The sequence below is a fragment of the Castanea sativa genome, chromosome 12, assembly GCF_040712315.1.
Source record: "Castanea sativa cultivar Marrone di Chiusa Pesio chromosome 12, ASM4071231v1".
NCBI classification, from domain to species: domain Eukaryota; kingdom Viridiplantae; phylum Streptophyta; class Magnoliopsida; order Fagales; family Fagaceae; genus Castanea; species Castanea sativa.
In genome coordinates, this window is record NC_134024.1 from 22,849,020 (window position 1) to 22,873,710 (window position 24,691).

A 24,691-nucleotide genomic window follows, 5' to 3' on the forward strand; every position below is an offset into this window, starting at 1 on the left:
GACATTTGTTTCTTGGTGGGGACGGTCTTTCCTTCTAGGGAAGATCTTCTTTAATACGCATATATTGCGGGATGCTTACCTTATAGGGATTCCCTTGATTATGGTTAATCGTGGGACACAAGATAGGTCTTTGTATATATATTTGTGAAGGTCAAGCAAGGCCACGTTGGACTCGTCATGCTCTTCATCCGTCAGCTGCTCTACTTCCTTCGTCTTACATAGATGTCATCGGGTATTGAGGCAATGTCATCGGCTTATGGACTCGTCGTGCTACTTCTCACGTACATGAAGCTAATGGGCTCGATAAACTCGTCAGCTTCTTTGCATGCAACAAGTTTATCTCCCTTTGAAAATATCCTTATCAGTTGCCCCCTACTCCATGACTCCATCGGCTTTAGCTAAAGGGTTGTGGAGTGTAGCTTTCCTTTCATTTATTATTTATTTGTTGGAAAAATAAGAGTGCTTATTAATGACTTCTTTGAGCAACTTTTATTAAATGCTGGGATATGTGGCTTAGGCTGGCTGGCCTCGTTTTTAAACAACAGCATCGCTTCGTTTCCTGTGCTCTTTTGTTCTATAAATAGTTCTCTTCCTCCTCTAATTTTCATTTATTTCATCTTTGCAAGTCTTTAAGAGAGAGAGCTGTTGTTCCGTCACCTTTGCTGCCGTCAACTTGCAAATCCCATCGCTTCTACAAAGTCGTCAGCTAATCCTGTAAGCTCCTTTCTTACGTTTCTCTTTTTCTTTTTACTTTCGTTTTCTAGTCAGTCGTCACTTCTATAGAGAGACCTATCGAATAGGTTCTTAAAATACCTCCGCCGCTTGTTGGTGAATAGATGTCAGGTGATAGAGAAGCGATGAGTGAGTAGTCATCATCAGTCTGTGAGAGAGTGGGCTATGATGAAGTCTACCCATCAGGTCATGGGCCTAAGGAGGGCTTATCCTAGTCGTCGGAGAGGGAAATGTCTGCCCATTCTCCTGATGAAGAAGGGGAAAATTCTGACGGAGAGGAAGTAGAGGGAGATATGGAGAATGGGTGCGATAAGAGAGAGGGGAGCAGAGTGCAAGAGGAGGGCGTAGAGGAGGATGACGAGGACGAGAGTGAGGATGGCGAGGGAACATCCTCTGAGGGTTCAGGAAGTCAAGAGGACGACAGAACCCGTCCCTTCATTCTTCCTGCACTGTGGACAGTCAATGATTTTTACCCAAAGATGACGGCTAGAATATTTAAGGAGCTTTGGGATCGTTATTAAATCCCTGACAATATCCCTATCCATCTGCCCGGGAAGTTTGAAAAGTGTTACTTGGGGAAAACTGCGAACATTGGCATGTATGACGCCATGTTCACGGCAAGATTGAGATTGCCACTGACGGCACTACATCGTCAGTTGGCTAATTTTCTAGGGTTATCTGTCAGCCAAATTGCACCCAACGTTTGGAGGATTTTCATAGGGGCTGAAATCCTTTGGGGTTGTCTTAGGAAGCGAAATGAAATGTTGACCAATGAACAAGCACAATATAAGGCGGCCCTTCGTACTCTTAACAAGGAGGTGACGGCTTTGAAGGAGAAGTTAACGAAGGAAGCCAGTCTCCGAAGAAAGGCAGAAGAGGCAAAGGCGAGCGTGGAGAAGGAGCTAACGGCTCTTATTGAGTAGGTGGAGACAGCCAGGGTCGATGCCATAGTAGAGTTCAGGGGTTCTCAGCCCTTTATTGATGCGTGTGTAGAGTACTATGGTGACGGGTTTGATGACTGCCTAAAGTAGGTCGGGACTGTCTACCCAAATCTTGATCTATCCAACATCACCATGGATGATTCACTTCCGACGACCCCTATTGATTGCAATATCGTCAATGAGGAGACTGAGGACTCTACTTTTGCTAAGTAGGGTTTGAAGGATGATAGTGTGGTGCTTGCTCAACCTGCTCTGGAGAGACCAGTTACTCTCGTGATCTCTTCTATTGAAAATCCTCTTAAAGACACCGAGAACCCTTCTGCCCAGGACACCCAGAACTCTCCTGCTAAAGATGACAAGAACCCTTCTGGTCAGGACGTCCCTTCAACCTAGTTTTCTTTTAAAAATTCAATTTTCTTGTTTCTTATTTTCAGACGATATTAAGTGCCCTTCTATTTTTGGGCTTTTGTTGTGAACACATTTTTATTATTTATGGTGTCTGTTTAATATATTACACCCGTCACTTTCTAGTATGCTCTTGTTATGTGTTGATTTTCTATCTTGTGATATGCATCTGTTTGTCCCCTTTAGACTTAATGATTAACTCGTCCACTTATGGACTCATCCACTTATGGACTCGTCCACTTATGGACTTGATAACTTCAAGGCATCCCTATGGGTGAACTCGTCCACTTATAGACCTAATGAATTTTTCCACTTGTGGACTTGGTAATTTCAAGTCATCCTCATGGGATGAACTCGTCCACTTATGTACTTAATAATAAACTTGTCCACTTGTGGACTTGGTAATTTCAAGGCATGCTCATAGGATGAACTCGTCCACTTATGGACCTAATGAATTTTTCCACTTGTGGACTTTGTAATTTCAAGTCATCCTCATAGGATGAACTCGTCCACTTGTGGACTTGGTAATTTTAAGGCATCCTCTTGGGATGAACTCGTCCACTTGTGGACCTAATGAATTTGTCCACTTGTGGACTTAGTAATTTCAAGTCATCCTTATGGAATGAACTCGTCCACTTATGAACCTAATAATGAACTTGTCAACTTCTAGACCTAATAATGAACTCGTCCACTTATGGACTTGGTAATTTCAAGGCATCATCTTGGGATGAACTCGTCCACTTGTGGATCTAATAATGAACTCGTCCACTTGTGGACTTAGTAATTTCAAGACATCCTCATGGGATGAACTCGTCCACTTGTGGACCTAATAATGAACTCGTCCACTTGTGGACTTGTTGATTTGGTGGCACCCCTTGGGATGGACCTATCCACTTATGGACTTAATCACAGATGTAGCTTCGTAGAGACATATATATACACAGGTCATATCTGAATAACTCCTCTTATTGTGATAAATGCGTGCATAAGTAGAAAATTGTTCTTGAAAAAATAAAAGCTTCCCTTTGGGCTTAAAAAGTACTGTAAATAATAAAAAAGACTAAAAGTAAACTGGAAATAAGGAGTGTTGTTCTTCGTGCCGTCGTCTACTAGTAGTATCTTTTATGTGCTCCGAGTTCCATGGGTGGTGCAACTTCTGCCCGTCTAGCGTCTCCAGGTGATAGGTACCTTTTCTCTGCCATGAAGTGATTTTGTAGGGTCCCTCCTAGTTAGGACCGAGCTTTCCCTAAAAGGGATCTCTTTTAGCTCCCATCACCTTCCTCAAGACGAGGTCTCCAACTTGGAAGTCTCTGTGTCTAACTTTGGAGTTGTAGTGCTTGGCCATGAAATCTTGGCACCGTACTAGCCTTTGTTCAGCTGTTGCCCTGACTTCGTCCACTAGGTTAAACTATAGACGCATGGCCTCGTCGGTTCTACTCTCATCATGGTTGTCCACTCTATAACTTGTGAATCCGACCTTAGCAAGGATAACTTCCTTACTGTCGTATGCCAACCGAAATGGCGTCTCTCTTGGAAGCGTTCTGGCTATTGTCCTGTATGCCCATAGTACGCTTGGCAACTTTTCTGGCCATATACCCTTTGCCCTCTCAAGCCGAGTCTTGATAATTTGAGCAAGGATCGATTCGTGACCTCAACTTGCCCGTTGGCCTGTGGGTGGGCGAGGGAGAAGTAGTGGTTCTTGATCCTTAATTGTGAACAAAAGTCCCTGAAGGAGTCGTTGTCGAATTGTTTTCCATTTTCGAAGATCAAAACTCTAGGGATCCCGTACCTACAAATGATGTTTTTCCAGACGAATAGGACTGTAAATGAACCAAGTCGTTCATAAATAGCTCAGGCTTGGTTCGATAAAAAGTTCGTTCATGTTTGTTTGTTTATAAACAAGCCAAGTTTAAGCTTTCGTGTTAGGCTTGTTTAATAAATGAGCCGAGCCCAAGTAAAAAATATTGTTCATGAACAAGCTTGTGAACACCAAAGCTCGATACAAAAGTAACAAAATAAGTTGAGTCTAGGCTTATTTATGAGTTTGGTAATAAAATTGATATGAGCTTTGACAAATAAACTCATATCCTTTTAAGACTTTAATTAATTATAAGTTGAGACCACTCATCCCAACCAAATAGGTTAGATAATAAACTTGATATAGGCTTGATAATATACTTGTGTTGGATCTCAAGCTCAAAAAAATGATATTGAGCTTGAGTTTGGGCTTGATATAGAGCTCGAGCTGGGCTTGACTAATGAACCAAGCCAAGCTAATCCAAGCTCAAGTTTTTATACTTTATAACAAGCTCAAGCTTGAACACTATTTGTAAGCTTATATCAAGCTCATGCCAAGTTTGAACATTCTGCTTTTGCTATCGAGCTGAGCTTGAACATTCACTACTCGATAAAGCTCGGCTCGTTTACAACCCTACAAACGAAGCTTCGTATGTTCTTTTCTGTGATGGTGGCCAAAGCTTCAACTTCTACCCATTTAGTGAAGTAATCTATGCCGACCACTAGGAACTTCAGTTGTCTCATTGCTCTTGGAAATGGGCCCATGATGTCCAATCCCTGTTGAGCGAAAGGCCACGGAGCCGTCATTTGAGTGAGCTCTCCTGTTGGCTGTCTGATGACATTGCTGAACCTTTAACATTTGTCGCAAGTTTTGATATAAGCCTGGGTATCCTTCTACATAGTGAGCTAGTAATATCCAGCTCGAATCAATTTATGCACTAATGACCGTGACCCCGAATGGTTCCCGCAAATCCCTTCATGGACTTCTCTCATGACATAGTCCGCTTCTTTAGGGATTAAACATCTTAAGTACGGGCAGAAGAAGCCTCTCTTGTATAAGACGTCCTTTATCAGAACGAATCGTGCTGCTTAGACCTTCAGCTTTCTCGAGGCCTCCTTACCATCAGGTAGTGTGCCGTTTTTCAAATAGGAAACTATCGATGTAGTCTAGTTACTTCCCGAGTCTATTTCCTACACACTGACGTCATCTATCAAAGGTGAAAGCTGAACAAAAAAAAGTTCCTTACTATGGGCAAGCATGTGTTCCGCTGAGGCGGCTTTGGCAAGGCGGTTAGCTTTCTTGTTTTCTTTTCTAGGGACTTAGACAAACTTGGCCTGCAGCTCACCTACTTGTTTTCGTACCTGCTCTAAATACTTCTTCATCTTTTCCCCTTTGCATTCAAAGTCACCGTTCACCTAACTGGTGATGACCTAAGAGTCACAATATACGACCACACTTGTTGCCCCAGTGACTTTCGTAAGGTATAGCCCCGCCACTAAGGCTTCGCATTCTGCTTCATTGTTGGTCGTTGGGAAGTCGAGATGAACCATGCATTCGATCTCGTCTCCTTCTAGGGAATGGAGCACTACACCGACTCTGCCAACTTGCCTGTTAAATGATCCATCTATGTGGACGCTCCACTGAGGATGTTCTTCTGCCCCCTGGCCCTCCATTTTGGTGAACTATGCAATAAAGTCGGCGACTACTTGTCCCTTTATGGCAATTCACAGGTGATATTGTATGTCAAATTCACTCAATTCTATTGCCCATAGCGCCATCTGTCCAGCGGCTTCAGGATTATTCATTACTCATCGTAAAGGCTTATTAGTCAGGATGACCATAGTGTGGGCCTAGAAGTATGATTTGAGCTTACGGGCTGCAGTGACTAAATCAAAGGTGAGCTTCTTTATCGGTGGGTATCTTTCCTTCGCATTGCGTAATGCTCTGCTAGTGTAGTATACGGGCTTCTGCACCCTGTCTTCCTCCCTGATTAAGGTCGTGTTGAGAGCAGCTAAGGATACAGCCAAGTAGAGGAATAGTTCTTCCCCTCGTTTTGAGGGACTTAACAATGGTGGTGAAGATAGGTAGGCCTTCAGCTACTCAAATGCTTGTTGACACTCAACCATCCACTCAAAAGACTTCTTCAGTGTGCGAAAGATAGGTAGGCACTTGTCCATCGCCCTTGATACGAACCTATTCAACGCGGCTACCTTGCAGTTGAGGCTTTGTACTTCTTCCACATTCCTTGGTGGTGCCATCTCCATTATGGCCCGGATCTTATTAGGGTAGACGTCAATACCTCTCTAAGACACCATGAACCCCAAGAACTTTCTAGCCGTCACTCCGAATGCACACTTGCTCAAATTGAGCTTCATGTTGTAAAAGTGGAGTGTGTCGAAGGTCTCCCTGAGATCGTCCAAATGGTCATCCTCCATTCGGCTTTTTACCAACATGTCGTCAACGTAGACTTGGACATTTCTTCCAATCTGATGTGGAAACATCTTGTTCATTAGCCTCTGATATGTTGCGCTAGCATTCTTAAGGCAATACAGCATTACTTTGTAGTAGAAGAGGTCTTGGCTGGTGACGGACGAAGTCTTCTCCTGATCAACTTCATCCAGTTTGATCTGGTTGTAGCAAAGAAAAAAAAACATCCATAAAGCTCAATAACTGGTGTCAAGTTGTAGAGTTTACTAGGACGTCAACCCGCGAGAGGGGGTAGCTATCCTTGGGGAACGCCTTATTTAGGTCCGTGAAGTTTACACACATCCTCCACTTCCCGTTGGCTTTCTTAACCATCACCATGTTAGCCAGCTAGTCGAGGTAGTATACTTCTCTAATGAAGTCTGCATCCTGAAACTTGCGGACTTCTTCCGCTATAGCTTGGTCTCGTTTTTGGGTGAACACTAGCTTCTTTTGTTGAATAGGGGGGAAAGATGGTGACACATTCAACCTATGCACCTTTACTGAAGGATCGATCTCAGGCATGTCTTCTTGGCTCCAAGCAAAGACATCTTGATTATCTTTTAGGAACGTTGTGAGTGTCTATCGGATTGGCGGACTAGCGAAGGTGCCAATCCTGGTCGTCTACTTAAGCCTAGAGTTGTCGAGGGACATCTCTTCCAATCCTTCAACAGGTTCTACAACTGTCTACTGCTCTTCTATGCTCATGGTCTGTAGATGGTCGTCCATCTCTAACATTGCTATGTAACACTCGTGTGCCGCCACTTGATCCCCACATACTTCTTCAACTCCATACTCGGTGGAGAACTTAATCATTAGGTGATAAGTTGAAGTTACAGCCTTCCATGAGTTAAGGGTAAGTTGTCCAAGGATGGCAATATAGGCAGACGAGCAGTCGACCACAAGGAATGTTACATCCTTAGTGATTTGCTGTGAGTAATCACCAACCGTTATGGGCAATGTGTCTGCACTAAGAGGATATATTCTTGTTCCTCCGAACCCAACGAGTGGGGAGTTGGTCAGAACCAGCCATTCTCTTTCAATCCTCATCTGCTGGAACACCGGGTAGTGAAGGATGTCAACAGAGCTTCCGTTGTCAACCAGGACCCAATGTGTGTTGTAGTCCCTTACCCGTATGCTAGCGACGAGTGCATCATCATGTGGGTGGTGAAGACATCGAGCATCTTCCTCTAAGAATCTAATGATGGGGTTGTCGATCCATGCCATCTTTAGGACGAAGCCCATTAGCTAAACGTTCTGAATCATCCTTAGGTAAGTTTTTCGGGCCTTTTTAGATGAGCCAGAAGCTGTAGCTCCTCCCACAATCATTCTTATGTCTCCTAAGGGCAGCCTAGGACACTCGTTCTCCCTTCGGGCAGCCTGTTCTTGCAGCATATCCATCCTTTCTTTGCTGACGAACCTTTGCAACTTTACTTGTCTAATAAGCGCTTCTATTTTTTGCTTCAAGTCATAGCAGTCGGATGTATCATGACCGTAATCACGGTGAAAACGGCAGTACTTTCCTCTGGATCTCTTACTAGGGTCTCCCTTCAACTTGCCAGGAAACTTCAAGGCTCCTTCGTCTTTGATCTGCATTAAAACTTGATTGATTGGGGCATTGAGCAAGATGAAGCTTGCAAACCTCCCAGCGGGGGGTTTGGAGCGCCTATCCTCCCATCGGTCTCCAGTTCTAGTTGTCTTTTGTCCCCTGTCCTACCACGCATCTTCTTGTCTTTCCCTCATTTTAGGCTTCTCTTCTCGGGCAAGCAACGCATCATCCGCATTCATGTACTTAGTAGCCTTGTAAAGCACGTCCGACATATTCTTTGGGTCATTTTTTTATAAAGAAAACAAAAACTTTCCCTTCCGTAAGCCATTTGTGAATGCAGCCACGAGTATCTTGTCATCTGTTTCTTCAATTGAAAGGGCCTCTTTGTTAAAGCGAGTAATGTAAGACCTAATCGTTTCATCCTCCCATTACTTGATGTTCATTAGGCATGCAGTGGACTTCTTATACCTATGCCCCCTAATAAAATGCGAGGCAAACTGGGCGCTCAACTCCTTGAAGGTACTAATAGAGTTTGACATCAACACATGATCTCGTCCGCCATGCCTTACAAGTGCATCAGGGTTTTGAAAGATTCCAGGTGATCCAAGAGGTCCTTGGATCCATCGTAGGCTTCTACCTGCGGCATGCAGAACTTCAGTGGAAGGGGAAATGAAGTGATGGATGCAATGAATGGCGAATCGATTCAATGGACCAACTAGTCGAGGTTGCTAGACACCTGTCCTCTGAGGGCATTCATCATGAAGTCCATCCATTCCTTCATCATTAGCATCTCCGCAACCATGTATGGTGGAGCCGTGTCTGCGACGGATGGACGGCTTGTATCCTGTCGCTCTTGTTTGGTTGGGGCATTGCTACCCTCCGGCCCTTCTTGTTCCCTTCTCTCAACGCTAGTGCCTTTTTGGTCCTCCTCTTGAGTGTCAAGCCCCACATTCTTTTGGCACAACTGCTCCTCTAAATCATGGTTTTGCTTGGTGAGGCGTTCTACGGCCATGGCAAAAGTCTGAACCTGTCTCTTGAGGGTGATGGTGAGTGGTTCGTCTCCTTGATTATTGTTGGTGGTTGCCATTGAACGAGTAAGTACCATGCAACTCTTTGTCCAGGAAGCAGTAGTATGGCTTCTAAGTCATTTCCCACAGATGACGCCAACTGATGATGCCGAAAATCGTCAATAAATTATACAGTGCTCATGTGCTCTAGACAAAAACCTACACAACACAAAAAGATGAAGACCCTATAGAGAGTATCGGTGTGGTACCGGCCAAATACCCTCCAAAATTCAAGTTAGAGAACTTTCACAACTCTAGGGTGTCAAAGTTATGGTGAATTATGCGTACCTTGGTTTGTGAGGGTTTGGGGGTTTTTATAGTAGTGTAGAGTGACATTTGTTTCATGGCAGGGAGGGTCTTTCCTTGTAGGAAAGATCCTCATTAATACATGCATATTGTGAGATCCTTACCTTATAGAAATTCCCTTTATTAGGGTTAATCATGGGACACAAGATATTTCCTTGTATATATATATTCGTGGAGATCAAGCAATGCCACACTGGACTCGTCATGCTCTTCATCCCATCGGCTTCTCTACTTCCGTCCTCTTACATAGATGCCATCAGGTATAGAGGCGATGTCTTCAACTTATGGACTCGTCGGCTTATGGACTAGTCGTGCTACTTCTCTCATACATGAAGCTGACGGGCTCGATAAACTCGTCAGCTTCTTTGCATGCAACGAGTTTATCTCCCTTTGAAAATATCCTTATCAATACCATATTACAAACAGTCTGATTTGTGAAACTAGACAAGGGTTCAACGGTTGAACTTCAAATTCTTTTTCCCTTAAGAAATTCTCTAAAAAATAGTCAGCCATAAGTCTTGTTGGGCAGTTTGGTCGGAGAGATAGAGTTGTTATCTATTTTGGAGAAAAAAACTGGGGAGGGAAAGCGATTAGAGAAAGAGAGAGGGAGAGTGACTGAGTTAATGAGAAACAGGAAGTGTTGTAGAATAAAATTGGCGAAACTATATTGTTGGTCCATAAAGTTTACCTTGTGAGCATAATTGGTTTCTCAAGTTTCAAATGAACACTATTGGTCCCTCAGGTTTAAAAATGAGCACTGTAAATCTTTAAGTTAACTACCGTTAGTGTTATTATCTATATAGATAATGGAAAAATGACTTGAAAATTTTTTTACTACAATTGTTTTACAAAGTGATGCGACTATAGGGTAATAGCCACGTTTGGAGAATTTACCAGGTTAGCAACTTAGCATTTGAGTCGTTATTTTTTTTTGTTAAAATCCTTACTAAGCTCTTCGTTTATTTCTTGTGAGTTGTGACCCACCCAAAAACATCTTCTTACTTCCTCTTCTCCCAATGGGTGTCACAGCCTCTGACATTGTGGTTGTCACCACCGTTAGCCACACTTCCCTCTAATCCAAACAACTGTTGTCACCACCGCATCAACCAGCACAAGAACCTCTCTGTCCCTTGCCAATCTCCATGGATTTCCACCAGCTGCTAATCCCCAAAAATCTCAATGTTTCTTTGTTTCCAGTGGGTCTATAATTAACATGAAAAGGTTTACATCCATTTCAAATATTTAATTATTATTTATTTACCCCTCCTCTTCCAACCAATATTCATGGGATCTGCCTTTTATTGCATAGATATAAGTTTGGGTGCATAACTGCCTTTTATTGCATTGATCTATGTTGGGTTTCCTACACTCAAACCTTAGGCTACTCCCATTAACAAGAAAGGATTTATGGTCATTGAATTCAAATGAGAGAGAGTCAATTTTATAAGACTTTATCTTCTTAAAGGTGGATCTCTCCAACCCATCAATTAATTTGTAAGCAAATCTTTTTTTTTTCCATTATAATAACTAATAATCAATTAAAATTTAAATGACAACTTTGTAATTAAATAGCCGACGTGGCATTTGACACTTAAGTTGCCACATTAATATGTAAATGCCACGTCAATTAAAAGATGTCATATCATTTTTCCGTTAGCTACCTAAGCAATAATACTAACGGTAGTTAATAAAAGGAGTAACAATGCTCTTTTTTAAACTTGAGGGGGACTAATAGTGCTCACTTGAAACTTTAAGGGACCAATTGTGCTTACAGGATAAACTTTAGGGATCAATAGTGTAGTTTCCCCTATAAAATTTTAGGGGTTTGACTTTTTGGTAATCCGGTCTTTTTTTTTAAATTAATATCAGTATTTTTGTTTGAAATATTTTTTTAAAAATTACTTCTTTTATTTTTGTTTGAACGTTTTTAAATGTACTTGGCTTAAATTGCTCCTGCCGTTGTACGTTTATCTATGAAAAAAAAAAGTGTTCCTACCTATGTTTACAATATAATTTTTAAATATCTATACTTTTTTTTTTTTGAGAATATTTTAAATATCTATACTATATATAAGAGAATTTCCCTTTTTGAACTGAACTTTTATGTGGTTCAAAAATACCCTCATTAATGAAGGGTAAGTTCTCCTAGAAATAAGGTCATAAATGTCAATTAACAAATTTCATTTTGAATTTAAAACAAGAATTCTTAAAATTTAGGACCTTTTTTTCCCTTCACGTATAAAAATTTAGCCCTTTTTATTCATTTTTCATCTAAATAAAAGTAAAACACCCCCAATTTAAATAAATAAATAAAAAACTAAGAGCACTCCTAAAATTTAGCATTTTTTCCCCTTACGTTTATCTTATTTTTAAAGAAATTATAGTTACTGCTATATTTAAAGTTTATGATTTTTATTTTTTTAATAAATACAAATTATTAACTTTTACCAAAAATTATAGAAGAATCTCTGAACACATGCAACACTTGTACTTAGAGGCTAATATTAATATAATGAACTTTTTCAAATATTGTTAGGAGTATAAATTTGTTAAAACATCTAAAATAATAGGAGAATATCTACCTAACGTTTAAAGATTGCTAATTTTTACATTATAATTTATTTATTTTTATATTAATTAGTTTATCAAAACATTTATGTTAAAATGCAAAACATATCCTCTAAATTTGACCAATTCACTGAATTCATTGAAGAATTTATTTATTTTCATATTAATTAATATATTAAAATAATTAAACTAAAAATGCAAAACATACTCTCTATGTGAACGTTTGGATAATGGCAAGCGTCCAGCATTTGCGTGTCTAACGTTTTGCGCGTGGGTCCCGTGCACTGTTCACGAAACCCACAAACTTCTTTCTTCAGCAAAACTTTCATTAAAAGTGGGTCTCACGGCACTATTTACACATTTAAAAATTATTTTCTACCGTGTTTTCAATTTTCAGTTTTCAACAATAAGCGGTATCCAAACAAACCCTAAATCTCACCAAAATTCATTTTAGTTTTCTAACTTCACTTCTATTGAATTGAGTTTTCTCATTTTTTAAGTTTATTCAATTAAGATTTTTTGTCACTTCCACTAAAGAATTTACCATTAGTTTTGACTTTCCTTAAAAAATAAAAACAAAAAATTTATAGAGGTTAATTTCCTTGAAAAAAAAAATTATTTTGGAAGTTTCTATCAAATTAATGGAAATAAACGGAAGAACATCAAAAAATCCACCAAACTTTCCTGGAAAACAAACAGGGAAAAAAAATAGAGAAGAAAAAGAGCTTATAATTAACTAATTTAATTTCCTTCCAAATCTTAGCATTATCATTCACAAACACAATCACTAAATAAAAACCATCACAGTACAATTTAAATCTCCTCCCAAACTGCAAAAGCTATCGTATTTCGGATCAAAGAGAGAAGAGAGAGAGCGAGAGATCGATTGAGAATGTCGCCACTGTGGAACAAGAGCTCGACGTGGAGGTGGTTGGTAAGGAGGAGAAAGGAGTTGAAGCCTCTCTTCATAACCTGAGCTGGAAAGCCCCGATTCTCTCGTACACTTCTCTTCTCTCTCACTCACCAAATCAACCAGTTTTTCCTCTCAAAGCCGAACCTCACAAGGAATTGAAACCCCTAAAGGTTGTTTCATTACCATTGAATTGTGTCTAAATTAGTCCCGTCCATTAATGTGGCACGCTTTATATTTGGGAAATTATCACTATTATGGTCCAAAAGGCATATTTGATATTTCACATCTTTAATAATAACCCATCCAACTCATAACAATATAGAATGTTTCAGATTACATATACATCCTAGGAAAAGACAAGTTCAAAGAATTTACTAGCGCTAGCAAACAGCAGAATGTGATTGAAAATACCCTCATTTCGCAGTGAGCCAACAAGATCGTCCTTTTTTTTAAGACTGATTGAAGCATATCATCAATCAGTGGAATAGCCCAAAAAGAGACATTCTGTGGTCCTGTGCTCTAGCTTATGTTTAGTGTATGACCTGAGGAAAGGGTAACAAGCACAGCCAAAAATCTTGAGGGAAGTGATTTCAGGATGCTGGCCATAAAGTTTGAACCAAGGAGACAAAAACCTAAAGTTGAAGTTGGAAGAAGATTAATCAAGGTCAAGGCAGACTGAATAGCAAAAGACCAGTAGGTGGAAGGTAAAGAAGCTTGTGAAAGAAGAGTAATAGTAGTCTCAATTAAGTGTCCATGCTTTCTTTCTACCAACCCATTCTGTTGAGGGGCATAAGGACAAGAGATTTGACGGGGAATTCCATGCGCAGATAGAAAAAACTCAAAAGATTTAGAGGTATACTCACCACCATCATTTGATCTAAGTGTTTTATGGCCTGTTTGGGAGTTTAGAGAGGGAGGAGAGTAGAGGAGAGTAGAGGGGAGGGGAGTAGTGGAGAGGAGAGTAGAGGAGAATGATTACCCACCTTGTTTGAATGTTTTTATAATTAGTAAGGGGGAAGGGAGTAATTAGCCCTTCCGCTTGTTTTTAACATTGTAATTTTATAAATATAATAAGGGTAAATTAGGTAATTTACTTTATCAATAATTTTATGTGCTCTACTCTCCCTCCAAATCTCTCCAATTTGGGGGAATTAAAAATGAGGGGGTTGGAGGTAGTTGAAACTCCTTCAAACCCCTCCCCCTCCTTCCTTAAAAAACTCCCAAACAAGGTAATTAAATTACTCCCCTTCCCTCTACTCTACTCCCCCTCCTTTTTTAAACATCCAAACAGGCCAATAATGTTTATAGAGAATTGTGTTTGAACCATAGCATGGAACAAGAAAGACTTAGAATAAACTTCTGATTTGTTAGTGAGCAAGTAGAGTCATGTAAAATGAGTGTAATGGTCAACAAAAATGACATAATACTTGTAGCCATTTATTGAATCAAGAGGTGCAAGACCCCACAAATCTATATGTACAAGTTCAAAAGGAGAAGTTGCTATAAATCTTGAACTAGGAAATGGAAGTCTGTGCATTTTGCCATGAAGACAGTGAATACAAGAATTGACAACATTAGCACTATTATTACAAGACAGACCATTATTTTGTAACAAAAGTCTAAGAGTTTGAGCATTAGGATGGTCAAGTCTGTTGTGCCACAAGGACCAGCTAGAAGAAGAAAGCTTGATGAAATTGAACAATTTATTAGAAAGAAGAGCAGTGGCCTTGTGAGGATAGATGGGGTAAACATCACTTTCACTCCTGCCCTTGTAGAGAACTTTCCCAGTGGCCAAGGCCTGAATTGACAAGGTGTTTTCATTAAAATAACACCAACAGTTATTATCATGACAGATTTTGTGTACTGAAGCAAGATTAGAGGCAATGGAAGGGCTCTTAACACATTTCTAAGGTGAAAAGTAGAATTAGAATAATGGATTAGAGAGTTGCCTATATGAGTGATAGTTAAGTTCTGTCCATTGCCCACTGTGAAATGCTCTTGGCCAGTATAGGGTTTGGGAAAGCTTAAGTGATTGAGGCTAGAGGTGTGGTGGTTAGTGGTTGCACTGTCTGCCAGCCAAGGTTGCTCTTGAGTCATCAAAGAGTTGGAAAAGGTAGCCATAGCAGACAACTTTGTGGGTGGATGTTTGCCTTGGTAGGCATAATCCATTCTGTGGTAGTAGTCAATAGCTAGATGACCTACTTTACCACAATTTGGCAAATTGGCCTTTCTAATCTACCATTAGAACCTTGAGAATGTGATTGTGAAAATTGATTGAATTGGTTAGATGATGAACCTGGACCTCTGCTTCTACCTCTTGCATTGTTGCCTCTTCCTCTTCCTCTATTATTAGACTGATTGAAGGTATTATAACCACTAGCATTGTTGAATCTTGGTGTGGTATATACTGACATTGCAAAGGTAGAGTCTTTGATCTCCATACCTTCATTCAATGACTCCTCTTTTGCATTCAACAAAGTAGCCAACTTATCAAAACATAACTTTGTGCTTCTGGTTCTGATTGCAGACCTGAATGCACTGAATTCTTTGGGAAAACCTTTAATTACTACATGAAGTAGCTCTTCATCATCCAAGAGAACACCAACTGTCATGAGTTTGTCTCTTATCACTTTAATTTTCTGCAAATATACATCCACAAAATCAGATCCTTTCTTCACATTATGTAGTTCTCCCTTGAGGTTCATCACATGTGACCTTGAAATTGAAGAGAATCCGTTTTCAAGAATCTTCTAGACCTCTTGAGCCGATGAGCAACCAACATTTATAGCTAAAACTAAAGGAGTGAAGATAGAACTGATGAAGGTAAGTAAGGCCTTTTCCTTTGATTTCCAAATGAGATAATCTGGATTAAGCACTGAAGTAACAGTACCAGAGAGATCCTTCCGAAATTTCTCAGGAACGAGTGAAATTTCATCAAGAAGCTCAAACATAGAGTAGGTTTCCAACACCATTGAAACCTGATGCTTCCAAACAATGTAATTGGAAGAATCAAGTTTGACTGTCATCATGTTTGACAGTAGCAGAAGAGGCTAATTTGTGAGATTGATTGAAGTGGATGTAGAAGTTGAAGGCATAGTTGTGGAGGTTGAAGACATAGTTGTAGAGGTTGGTGCTGAAGTAGAATCTGACATTGTTGGATCTATATAACTTTGGATCGAAATAGCCCTGATACCATGAAAAGCTTTGAACTAAGCTTGCAAATGCTTCAACAATGGAGGTTTTGCAGTAAACACTCAAAGAGAAAGAAAGGAAATTAGAGAGAAAAAGCTTGAGAAAGACAGAGAGAATTGGAACTTTCTGGAAAAATACTCACATAACTATTTCATTACACATTAAGATCTTTATATATACAGCCCGAGCTTATGGTAACTGCCTAACTAACAAGCCGTAAAATCCGGAGTTGATCCGTAAAGTGTGGAGCTAAAACAGGGATAAATAACAGACTTAACGCCTAATCAAAGCGAGGCAAGCATTTAACAATACAATGGAAAAACAACAGTGTTTGGTCTTAATTACAAAAACTCATCAGCACTTAAATAGAATGACACCGTTTCCTTTAGTCTATTAAAAATCATTCCTAGCCGTTGCACTTTAATGCTCTGTGATTGCCCTGTGAATGTTCTTCTCTCTTAACATTATGAACATTCCTTCTACATCATGTCAACTCTTATGTATTGGAACATTGGAGCTAACCCGTGTCCTTTTTAATAAACATGTCCAACAGTCAATTCGATACAATTTTTGAGAACTAAGACAGGCTATTATGTGTTTTTTCTTATAAATCTTAGTTAAATGAGTTATTTTTGTTTTTGGCTGAATTGTGGGTGAGTTTTGAATTCTTGTGAAATTGTGATGTCCAAGGACCAAGATATGGATAGAATTTCATGGTACTACGGTGATATTCCTGAAACTATGAAGACGGTTATATGGAGTAAAGATTAATAGCGAGTGAGAGATACAATTTCTTTGTCCTTTTCAATTGGCACCAAGTATTATGAACATTCCCTTAAAAGGACACTTAACAGTTTGGGGTTTTGCGGGTAATTAAGAGTTAGCTTCAGTGCACTAGATGTGTACAAGTGACAAAAATTGAAGATACGTCTGTATCATGTCAACTCCATTACATTGGAGCAATGGATCTAACATGTGTCATTTCTGACAAACCTGTTCTAAGGTCAACTCAATACAATTTTTGAGAACTAAGACAATTAGAAGTGAGTTTTTCTTTCAAAAAAGTTATTAATTAAATAATATATATTTAACTTTCTATATTATGATTTTTTCTTCAAAAGCCATTACTTGAGTTTACTAATTTGGTTTTTGTATTTAGATCTTAATAACATCTCTCTTACAATTGATAATAGATAATTCACTTGATTAACACACTTATAATATTTTTCTTTTGATGAAATAATTTAAGGGTTTCAACTGAATTAGATTTTTATTTGCTGAATATTTTGGGGGCTCTATTGGAAGTGGGAGAAAGAATTCAAAATTCACTTATATTTTTTTTCTTTTAAAAAAAATAAATTATCATCCTACAATTTTTGAGATTTTTTGTATAATTTTGGGGTTTTTCCTTTTTTTTTTTTTCAATGGGGGCCTTGGGACCCCTTTGTAAATTGTTGGGGGGTCATAGAGGGCCTTAAGCCTAGGTCTTGAGCTGGCCCTGATCCATCCCAACATGGTCAAGCTTCAAATTAATAGACCCGTTGGCTGCTGTCAACCGTGACATAGAGTGAGATTGCCCAAAAATGCCTCTTGGGTGAATAGCCAGATACCAGTTGGGTTGTTATATTGGCTCAACTTTCTCTCTCTTTTTCTTTTTTCTTTTTTGTGGGGTGGTTGTTTTTGGGTAGTTAAGGCTATTTGGTTGTGTTGGCTAGAAATTTGAACTTATTTTTAGGGTAAAAACAAAATATTTTCTTCTAAAAAAATTAAATATTTGTTCTCTCATTATTTTGGGTCATTCATTTTATTTCAATTATAACCCCTAAGTCTATTTCTTTGATTTATAGGCTAAATATTATAACAAAAAATACATTAAAAAAAATACATGTACCTAGAAGTCACATTAATAAACTGAACAACTAAAGAAACATAAGTGGGAACAAAAATTACAATGCTTAAAGAGTTGGCTTCTCCCGATGTTTTTCAAGGAAACATTCAGTGTTCAAACCTCTTCTTTATGGTTATAACTATCAAATTAATAATAGAATCTTAATTCCATCTCCCAGTGATACAGTGAAGCAACACAGAGATGTGTAGTTAATCTTATAATCGAAGCATACATGATGGATCACCATGTCTAGTTGATTTGACTTGTAAAAGTTGTCTTAGATGACTTGCACGCAGAAAATTCTGTAACTATATAAATGAATACATGTTAGGGACCAGATAAAGAAAATGTATAATTCCTTTTTAGCTATAAACTTTATAGCAGCAGGCTATACTGTAAAAATAGATGAAAATGAAATGGTTTCTATTCAAAACTCTCTGAACCCAGACAAATTTGGTTCTTTCTTAAATAATCTCAAAGTGCAGATAAAATAAAAGTGCTGCTGAAACCCTAAAAAAAAAATAAAAAAAAAATAAAAAAACAACTTTTTTTGGATACATTTTATATGTCAGTAGCTAGGGAAGCTTTTGTGCTATTAGCATAACTGCGTAAGGGAAAACCAAAAGTGGATGATGAAGGTTGAGTGACTAAGCTAGGGAAGGCAAAGGTAACCATAAAACTAATTAGAAGACATTCAGTTATAGAATTTATTCCGCTTCCTTGAATCAGATGAAGCTGCTGGACCAATATATACTATAATCCACAACTCATGCATGTTTATCAGACTCACACAGCCATACACTTAGAAAACACTACACAAATCCAAACTTCAATGAACCAAACCAATAAACAACTGATCCATTGTTCAAATTCCACATATATCAAATGCGTACGTTTATTACATAAGCATCATACTCTCCATTCATGATATACAACATGTTCTTCAGTACCCTATTGTGGGAACTTAGTATGTCCCATAGGCATGTCTCCTTGATTAGGAACAGCAGGATTGCCCCATTGGTATTGAGGTTGTCCTATAGGCGTAGCTTCTTGATAAATACTAGTCCCCCCTGTAAACTGAGGTTGTGCCATAGCTATGTCTCCTTGAAAAAGATTGTTACTGTTCTTTTGCAAACTTAAAATATAAGAAGCAAGACCCAATACCACACTTGCAAGGCACAAAATGGCACCCGCAGCAAAGACTCCAGGTTTCGTAACATAGCACCGGACGGTTGAGTTATAACTATTGTATGCAGATGCAAGCAATAACACAGCAGCCGCTATTACAACCGTGATCCTGCTCGATTGTGAAATAGACTAAATCAATTGAAAAGTGAAAACCAATATGCAATGGATAATGTAACTCATATAAGCTAACCAAAGTGAGTGAAGGATGACTTGAAAATAACAAAAAGTTTGGAGATAAAAGAAACATTCAACAATGCACTTCATTTGCAAAACTTGTTCACAAAATTCACCTAGCCCATTTCACAAGAGATCAAGTCGGAAGTGTATCTCTAAGAATTGAATTGTAACATTTCTTCAAAAAACAAAAAAAAAAAAACTAATTGTAAAATTTTTGAAATTATAAGATAGATATTGAAGAATTTAAAAACTCAAAGATATAGTTTGAAACTACCTTAAAGGTCTTCTGGATTTGTGTTAAGGCTCCCTTAGGGGGTTTACAGATCTTTAGCATGTTGATGATAATTTTAAAAAAGCTCCTTAAAGCTGAAAAATTGCATTAAGGTATGGGGAATCTGAATGCTGCCAAAAAAAAAATCTGGAACATTTGAGTTTAATGGAAAATAATGAATTAACATAATGTCCATATTATATTTCAGAATGACACCCAATATTGACCCACTTTGTTGATTGGTGTTTTTTTTTTTTTTTTTATAAGAAAGTTTAAACCTATGACGTCTGCTCATGATGATATCAGTTGTAGTTCTATACATGAAAGTGATATTACACTGATAATAATGTACCACATCAATAAATTACAAAATAATTGTGATACTTGTTGTGTTTAAAGAGAAATTATATGTCCCACTTTTTGTGTTCCAGTTTATACTAAGGTTTATCAAAACCAAAAGTCTTCTATTGAAAAATGCTCTAGTTCAAATATGCCTCATTAAAAATAGGTGAAAATAATGTTTTGGTCCCTATATTTTGGGGTCATTGTCAATTTGATCCCTACATTTTGATAGCAGTCAATTTGGTATCTATTATTTTTCATTCGCAACCAATTTGGTTCCAACTGTCAACACACTAATAGAAATTGACTACAAATTGAAAATAACAAGACCAAGTTAACTGGTACCAAAATATAGGACCAAAATCGTATTTTTAGACTTAACAATAAGATCTTATCCTGGATAAGACAAAAACAATCAAAACTTTAATAAAGTTTTATCAGCAAGTAGTGAAAGAAAGTTACCAGGAAAAGACAAAGCAGACCTGTGCTTTTATCCAGTTAGAGCTATTGGGATGAGAACCTCTTTTGCAACAACAACAAATACACCCAGTTGCAACACTAATAATTATTTGAGCTAAAATAATAGCCAGTAGTGCAACTAGACCAAGAGCTGTAGCTGGACTGTGTGGGCGTACACAATTGAAGCCGTCAAACATCACCTGAGAAACCTGTAAATAAAAATTCTTGTTTAGAAGCCCTTGATGAATGTCAAAGATTGACGTAACAAAAGTTTAAGAACCTATTTCTAATCATTCTAGGTAAATTTTATTAATAAGTATAGGAACAAACCCAATTTTACACCCAACTAATGTGTCCAATTGCGATCAGTGCATGATAAAAATGTTGTTAGTAATAGACCCCATTTGAAACTGATGTAACTTTCATTATAAGTTGACAACTCAACGGGATGTGAAATTGAATAACGTAACATCGTTGAATTTTTATTGACACCCAAAATTTGAAAAGTAAACCCCAACCCAAACCAAGTAAGCACAGAGGACCCATGGATAATCTGGTATCCGCAACTGGGAATTGTAGCCCAGGAATGGGAAAAAGAAGAGGGCCTTGAATAAAGTGCAAAGGGTCCAAAAATGGGTGCAAGGCAGGGGATCTTGAATGAGATTATTGCTCTGAAGCCCAAGAAGAAATGGGCAATTCAGACCCCAACAGAAAACAAACCTGACATAGTTGACCCGAAACCTGAACATTCAGTTCGGGTCGAGTCTCGGGCATGTTTCTTTCTTTAGACATCCATTTTAGGAATTTGAATCTTAAAAACCAATATGGAAAATATAGGATTTTAATGAGTTGTTTGAAAAATGATATTGAATTTGCATTAGGAAATTTTATTAACTACTTAATTTAATTTCCTTGAAATGAGCAATAAAATTTCAAGTTCAAAGCAATAATCTCATTCAAGATCCCCTGCCTTGAACTTGAAATTTGATTATTAAATACTATTATTATTGACTTAAATTTGAATTCAAATTTGAATTTGAATTTGAATTTCAAGTTCAATACTATTAAATTTGAATTTCAAGTTCAAAGCAATAATCTCATTCAAAGAACCTCAAGTATCCGCAACTACTATTAATTAATAAAGGTAGCATTAATAAGTCAATAATAATAGTATTTAATTAATTAGGTGAACACGTGGTAAGTTTTTATTGGTGGAGTATAGAATGGAGCAAGAAAAGTGAGATAGAAGATTTGGACTCTCAATAGAAAGCATGCTAATTAGATCATTTTGAAAATTTTTAATCTGGCACATTTCATTTAGCCTTTGCCTTTTTAGATTTGCAAATCCACGTGAGGTGGAATCTCTTAATTGAAACTATGAAATTAAGCTCATATAGTCATATAAGTTTTCATTCTCTATTTCTTTGTTATTTTCTTAATTAATTAGTATTTTTTTTTTGTACATTTTATTTGGGATTTGCTATGATTTTTGTTGAGAAATTAATTAGTTATTTTCAATTCAATTTTATATCTTATTTCCAAATATAATCGGGTTAGTCAAGTTTAAGATTTTAAATTTAAATTTAAGTTGATATTTTTATTGGAAAAGTTTTTAATAAGTAATTAAATATTTTCCTAAATATGTTGGGTCATTAATATCAAGAGATTTCCTTTTAAGGTTTATTTAAAATTTGAATTGAAAATAAAATATATAAAGTATAAAAGATGATAGAGCAGATTAGGTCAAGTTTTAAATACAAAAAGAGAGAGAGAGAGAGAGAGAGAGAGAGAGAGGGAGAGAGAGGGAAATTTATAATAGGAATTGATGTTTTATGAAAATAAAAATATACAATTTCAAAAGTCGATTTTTGGGGGGGGGGGGAGCACTATATTAGCCAAATAAAATAAAGATTTTACGGGTCGGGTTAAACCCGAATCCAACTCGAAATATATAAAAAGGCAAGACCCGAACCCGACCCGAGATACCACTTGCCCGGTCAAAGCCTTCATTCAGTTCGGTCGGGTCGGGGCGGGTTCAGAAGGATGAGGAAGTCCAGACTCCAGAGGAAAGAACCTAACATAGGGAAGATCAAGATCATGTCATCCATGACCATGAATCATGAATCATGATTCATGTATCACTCTTTAGTTAAGGGTAGATGGTTCGGTTGAAGCAAGTTAATAGTTGATAGACAGAGTAGTCTTTAATTCCATCTATCTATCTAAGCAGGCAAGTTTAAAACCAACAATTACCTAAGTAAACTGAATGTATTTCACACAGCGAAGCAAGCAACACAAGAAAATGCGTACACAAGTTTAAAATTGAAAATATTACACACGCTCAATGGTTCATCGTTGATAAGCTAGAAAAAACAACAACAACAAAATTAAATAAACCCATTGAAGGAAAAAAGCAAAACCCAGTATTATATTTATTTGCTTACCTTAATCCTTGTAGCCTCAGCAACAAAACCAAGAATAACTGATGAGAGGCCCAAGACTCCGATAACAGCACATATCACCACCACCCTTCGCTCCATCTTCGCTCTCTCTCTCCTCTCTAGAAGTTCTAAATAGTTTTGTCTATTACTCTCAGAGAATTGGTTAACCAATGTATGTTGGTGAGCTTTTTCTTTTTGCTGAATTGTGGCTTGTGGGTGAGTGAGCGGGTCACTAATTATTATTGTTATTATTATAGGATATACCTAAAAACAATACTGTTACACTTACACGTCTCATTATATTATTACACATATTTCAAGAAAAAAAATTGAAGAAAGAGGAAGAAGACGTGTACAGATGGATAATTCCCGAGTCTTGTGGGAATTATCCAAAAAACAAAGTTAAATTAGAAATCATTGTGGGATCCAAGTAGAAACTTCGTTCGCATAAATTATTCAGTGCTGTGGTCCACCAACGTCCAACCAATTTGATAATATCTCCTTTGGTTGATAAAGTAATAAAGAACCAATTCGTCAAAACATGTGGGTTGAAGAAATTATCTCCGGTTTAAATAAATAAAAAAATTATCTCTGGTAAAACCCGTCAAAACGTTTCGGTTGAGAATGTAATTGGCATGGGATCCCCAAAAATATATATATATATATATAACTAACCCTTTTTAAAAATATATATGGATAAGATCACAATTGTCGTGCCCTACCATATGTATTGGATTGTATTATAAAATCTTATATTGAAAGTGTTCATAGTTTCTCAAAAAAAAAAAAAAATGTTCATGAGCCGTATGATATTAATGTATTAGTTGCGTATTAATTATACAATATTACAAATAGTCCAATTTGTGAAACTATTCGACGGTTGAACTTCAAATTTTTTTCCCTAAAAAAATTCTCTAAAAAATAGTTAGAGTAAATCTTGTTGGGAAGTTTGGTCGGAGAGATAAAGTTGTTATCTATTTTGGATAAACAAACTGGGGAGGGAAAGGAGTAGAGAAAGAGAGAGGGAGAGTGATTGAGTCAATGAAAAATTGAAAGTGTTGGCAGTATAAAATTGGCGAAACTATATTATTAGTCCCTCAGGTTTAAAAAAACCATAAATCTTTAAGTTAATTACCATTTGTGTTTTTGTCTATATAGCTAATGGCAAAATGACCTGAAATTTTTTTATACTACTAGTGTTTTACAAAGTGATGTGACTATATGGTAATAGCCACATTTGGAGAATTTGGCAAGTTAGCAACTTAGCATTTGAGTCGTTATTTTTTTATTTTGTTAAAATCCTTACTAGGCTCTTCGTTTATTTCTTGTGAGTTGTGACCCACCCAAAACATCTTACTTCCTCTTCTCTCAATGGGTGCCACTATCTCTGACATTATGGTTGTTGCCACCGTTAGCCACACTTCCCTCTAATCCAAACAACTGATATCACCACCACATCAACCAGCACAAGAACCTCTTTGTCCCTCGCCAATTTCCATGGATCTCCATCCGTTATTTACCCCTTCTCTTCCAACCAATATTCACGGGATTTACCTTTTATTGCAAAGATATAAGTTTGGGTGCATATCTGTCTTTTATTGCACTGATCTGTGTTGGGTTTCCTACACTCAAACCTTAGACTATTCCCATTAACAAGAAAGGATTTATGAGAGAGAGTTAGTTTTATAAGACATTGTCTTCTTAAAGGTGGATCTCTCCAACCCATTAATCAATTTGCAAGCGATTTTTGTTGGCTTTGAGGTGCTCCGATGACTTGATCGGTGAATTGAAAGCAGCTAAGGAGAAGGGGAAAATAGGGAAAAAATGCACAAGCAAAAGCAAATCTTTTTCTTTTCTTTTTTTTTTTCATTATAATAACCAATAATCAATTACAATTTATATGACACCTTGTAATTAAATAGTTGACTTGGCATTTGACACTTAAGTTGCCACATCAGTATGGAAATGCCACATCAATTAAAAGATGTCAT

At 37.6% G+C, this 24,691-nt stretch overlaps 2 protein-coding genes across 2 annotated transcripts; both read right to left on the minus strand.

Moving 5' to 3' along the window:
• Positions 1-7,026: 7,026 nt before the first annotated feature.
• Positions 7,027-7,566, minus strand: LOC142620379 (uncharacterized). The gene has a single exon (XM_075793755.1). It carries the CDS (start codon positions 7,564-7,566, stop codon positions 7,027-7,029), a length of 540 nt encoding a protein of 179 aa, XP_075649870.1.
• An 11,084-nt stretch (positions 7,567-18,650) lies between these two features.
• Positions 18,651-22,967, minus strand: LOC142618416 (protein DESIGUAL 2-like). The gene is made up of 3 exons (XM_075791345.1): positions 22,704-22,967; positions 20,263-20,468; positions 18,651-19,119 (listed from the first exon to the last, which is right to left on the minus strand). Exons 1-3 carry the CDS (start codon positions 22,797-22,799, stop codon positions 18,774-18,776), a joined length of 648 nt encoding a protein of 215 aa, XP_075647460.1. The 5' UTR covers positions 22,800-22,967; the 3' UTR covers positions 18,651-18,773.
• Between the last annotated feature and the right edge of the window lie 1,724 nt (positions 22,968-24,691).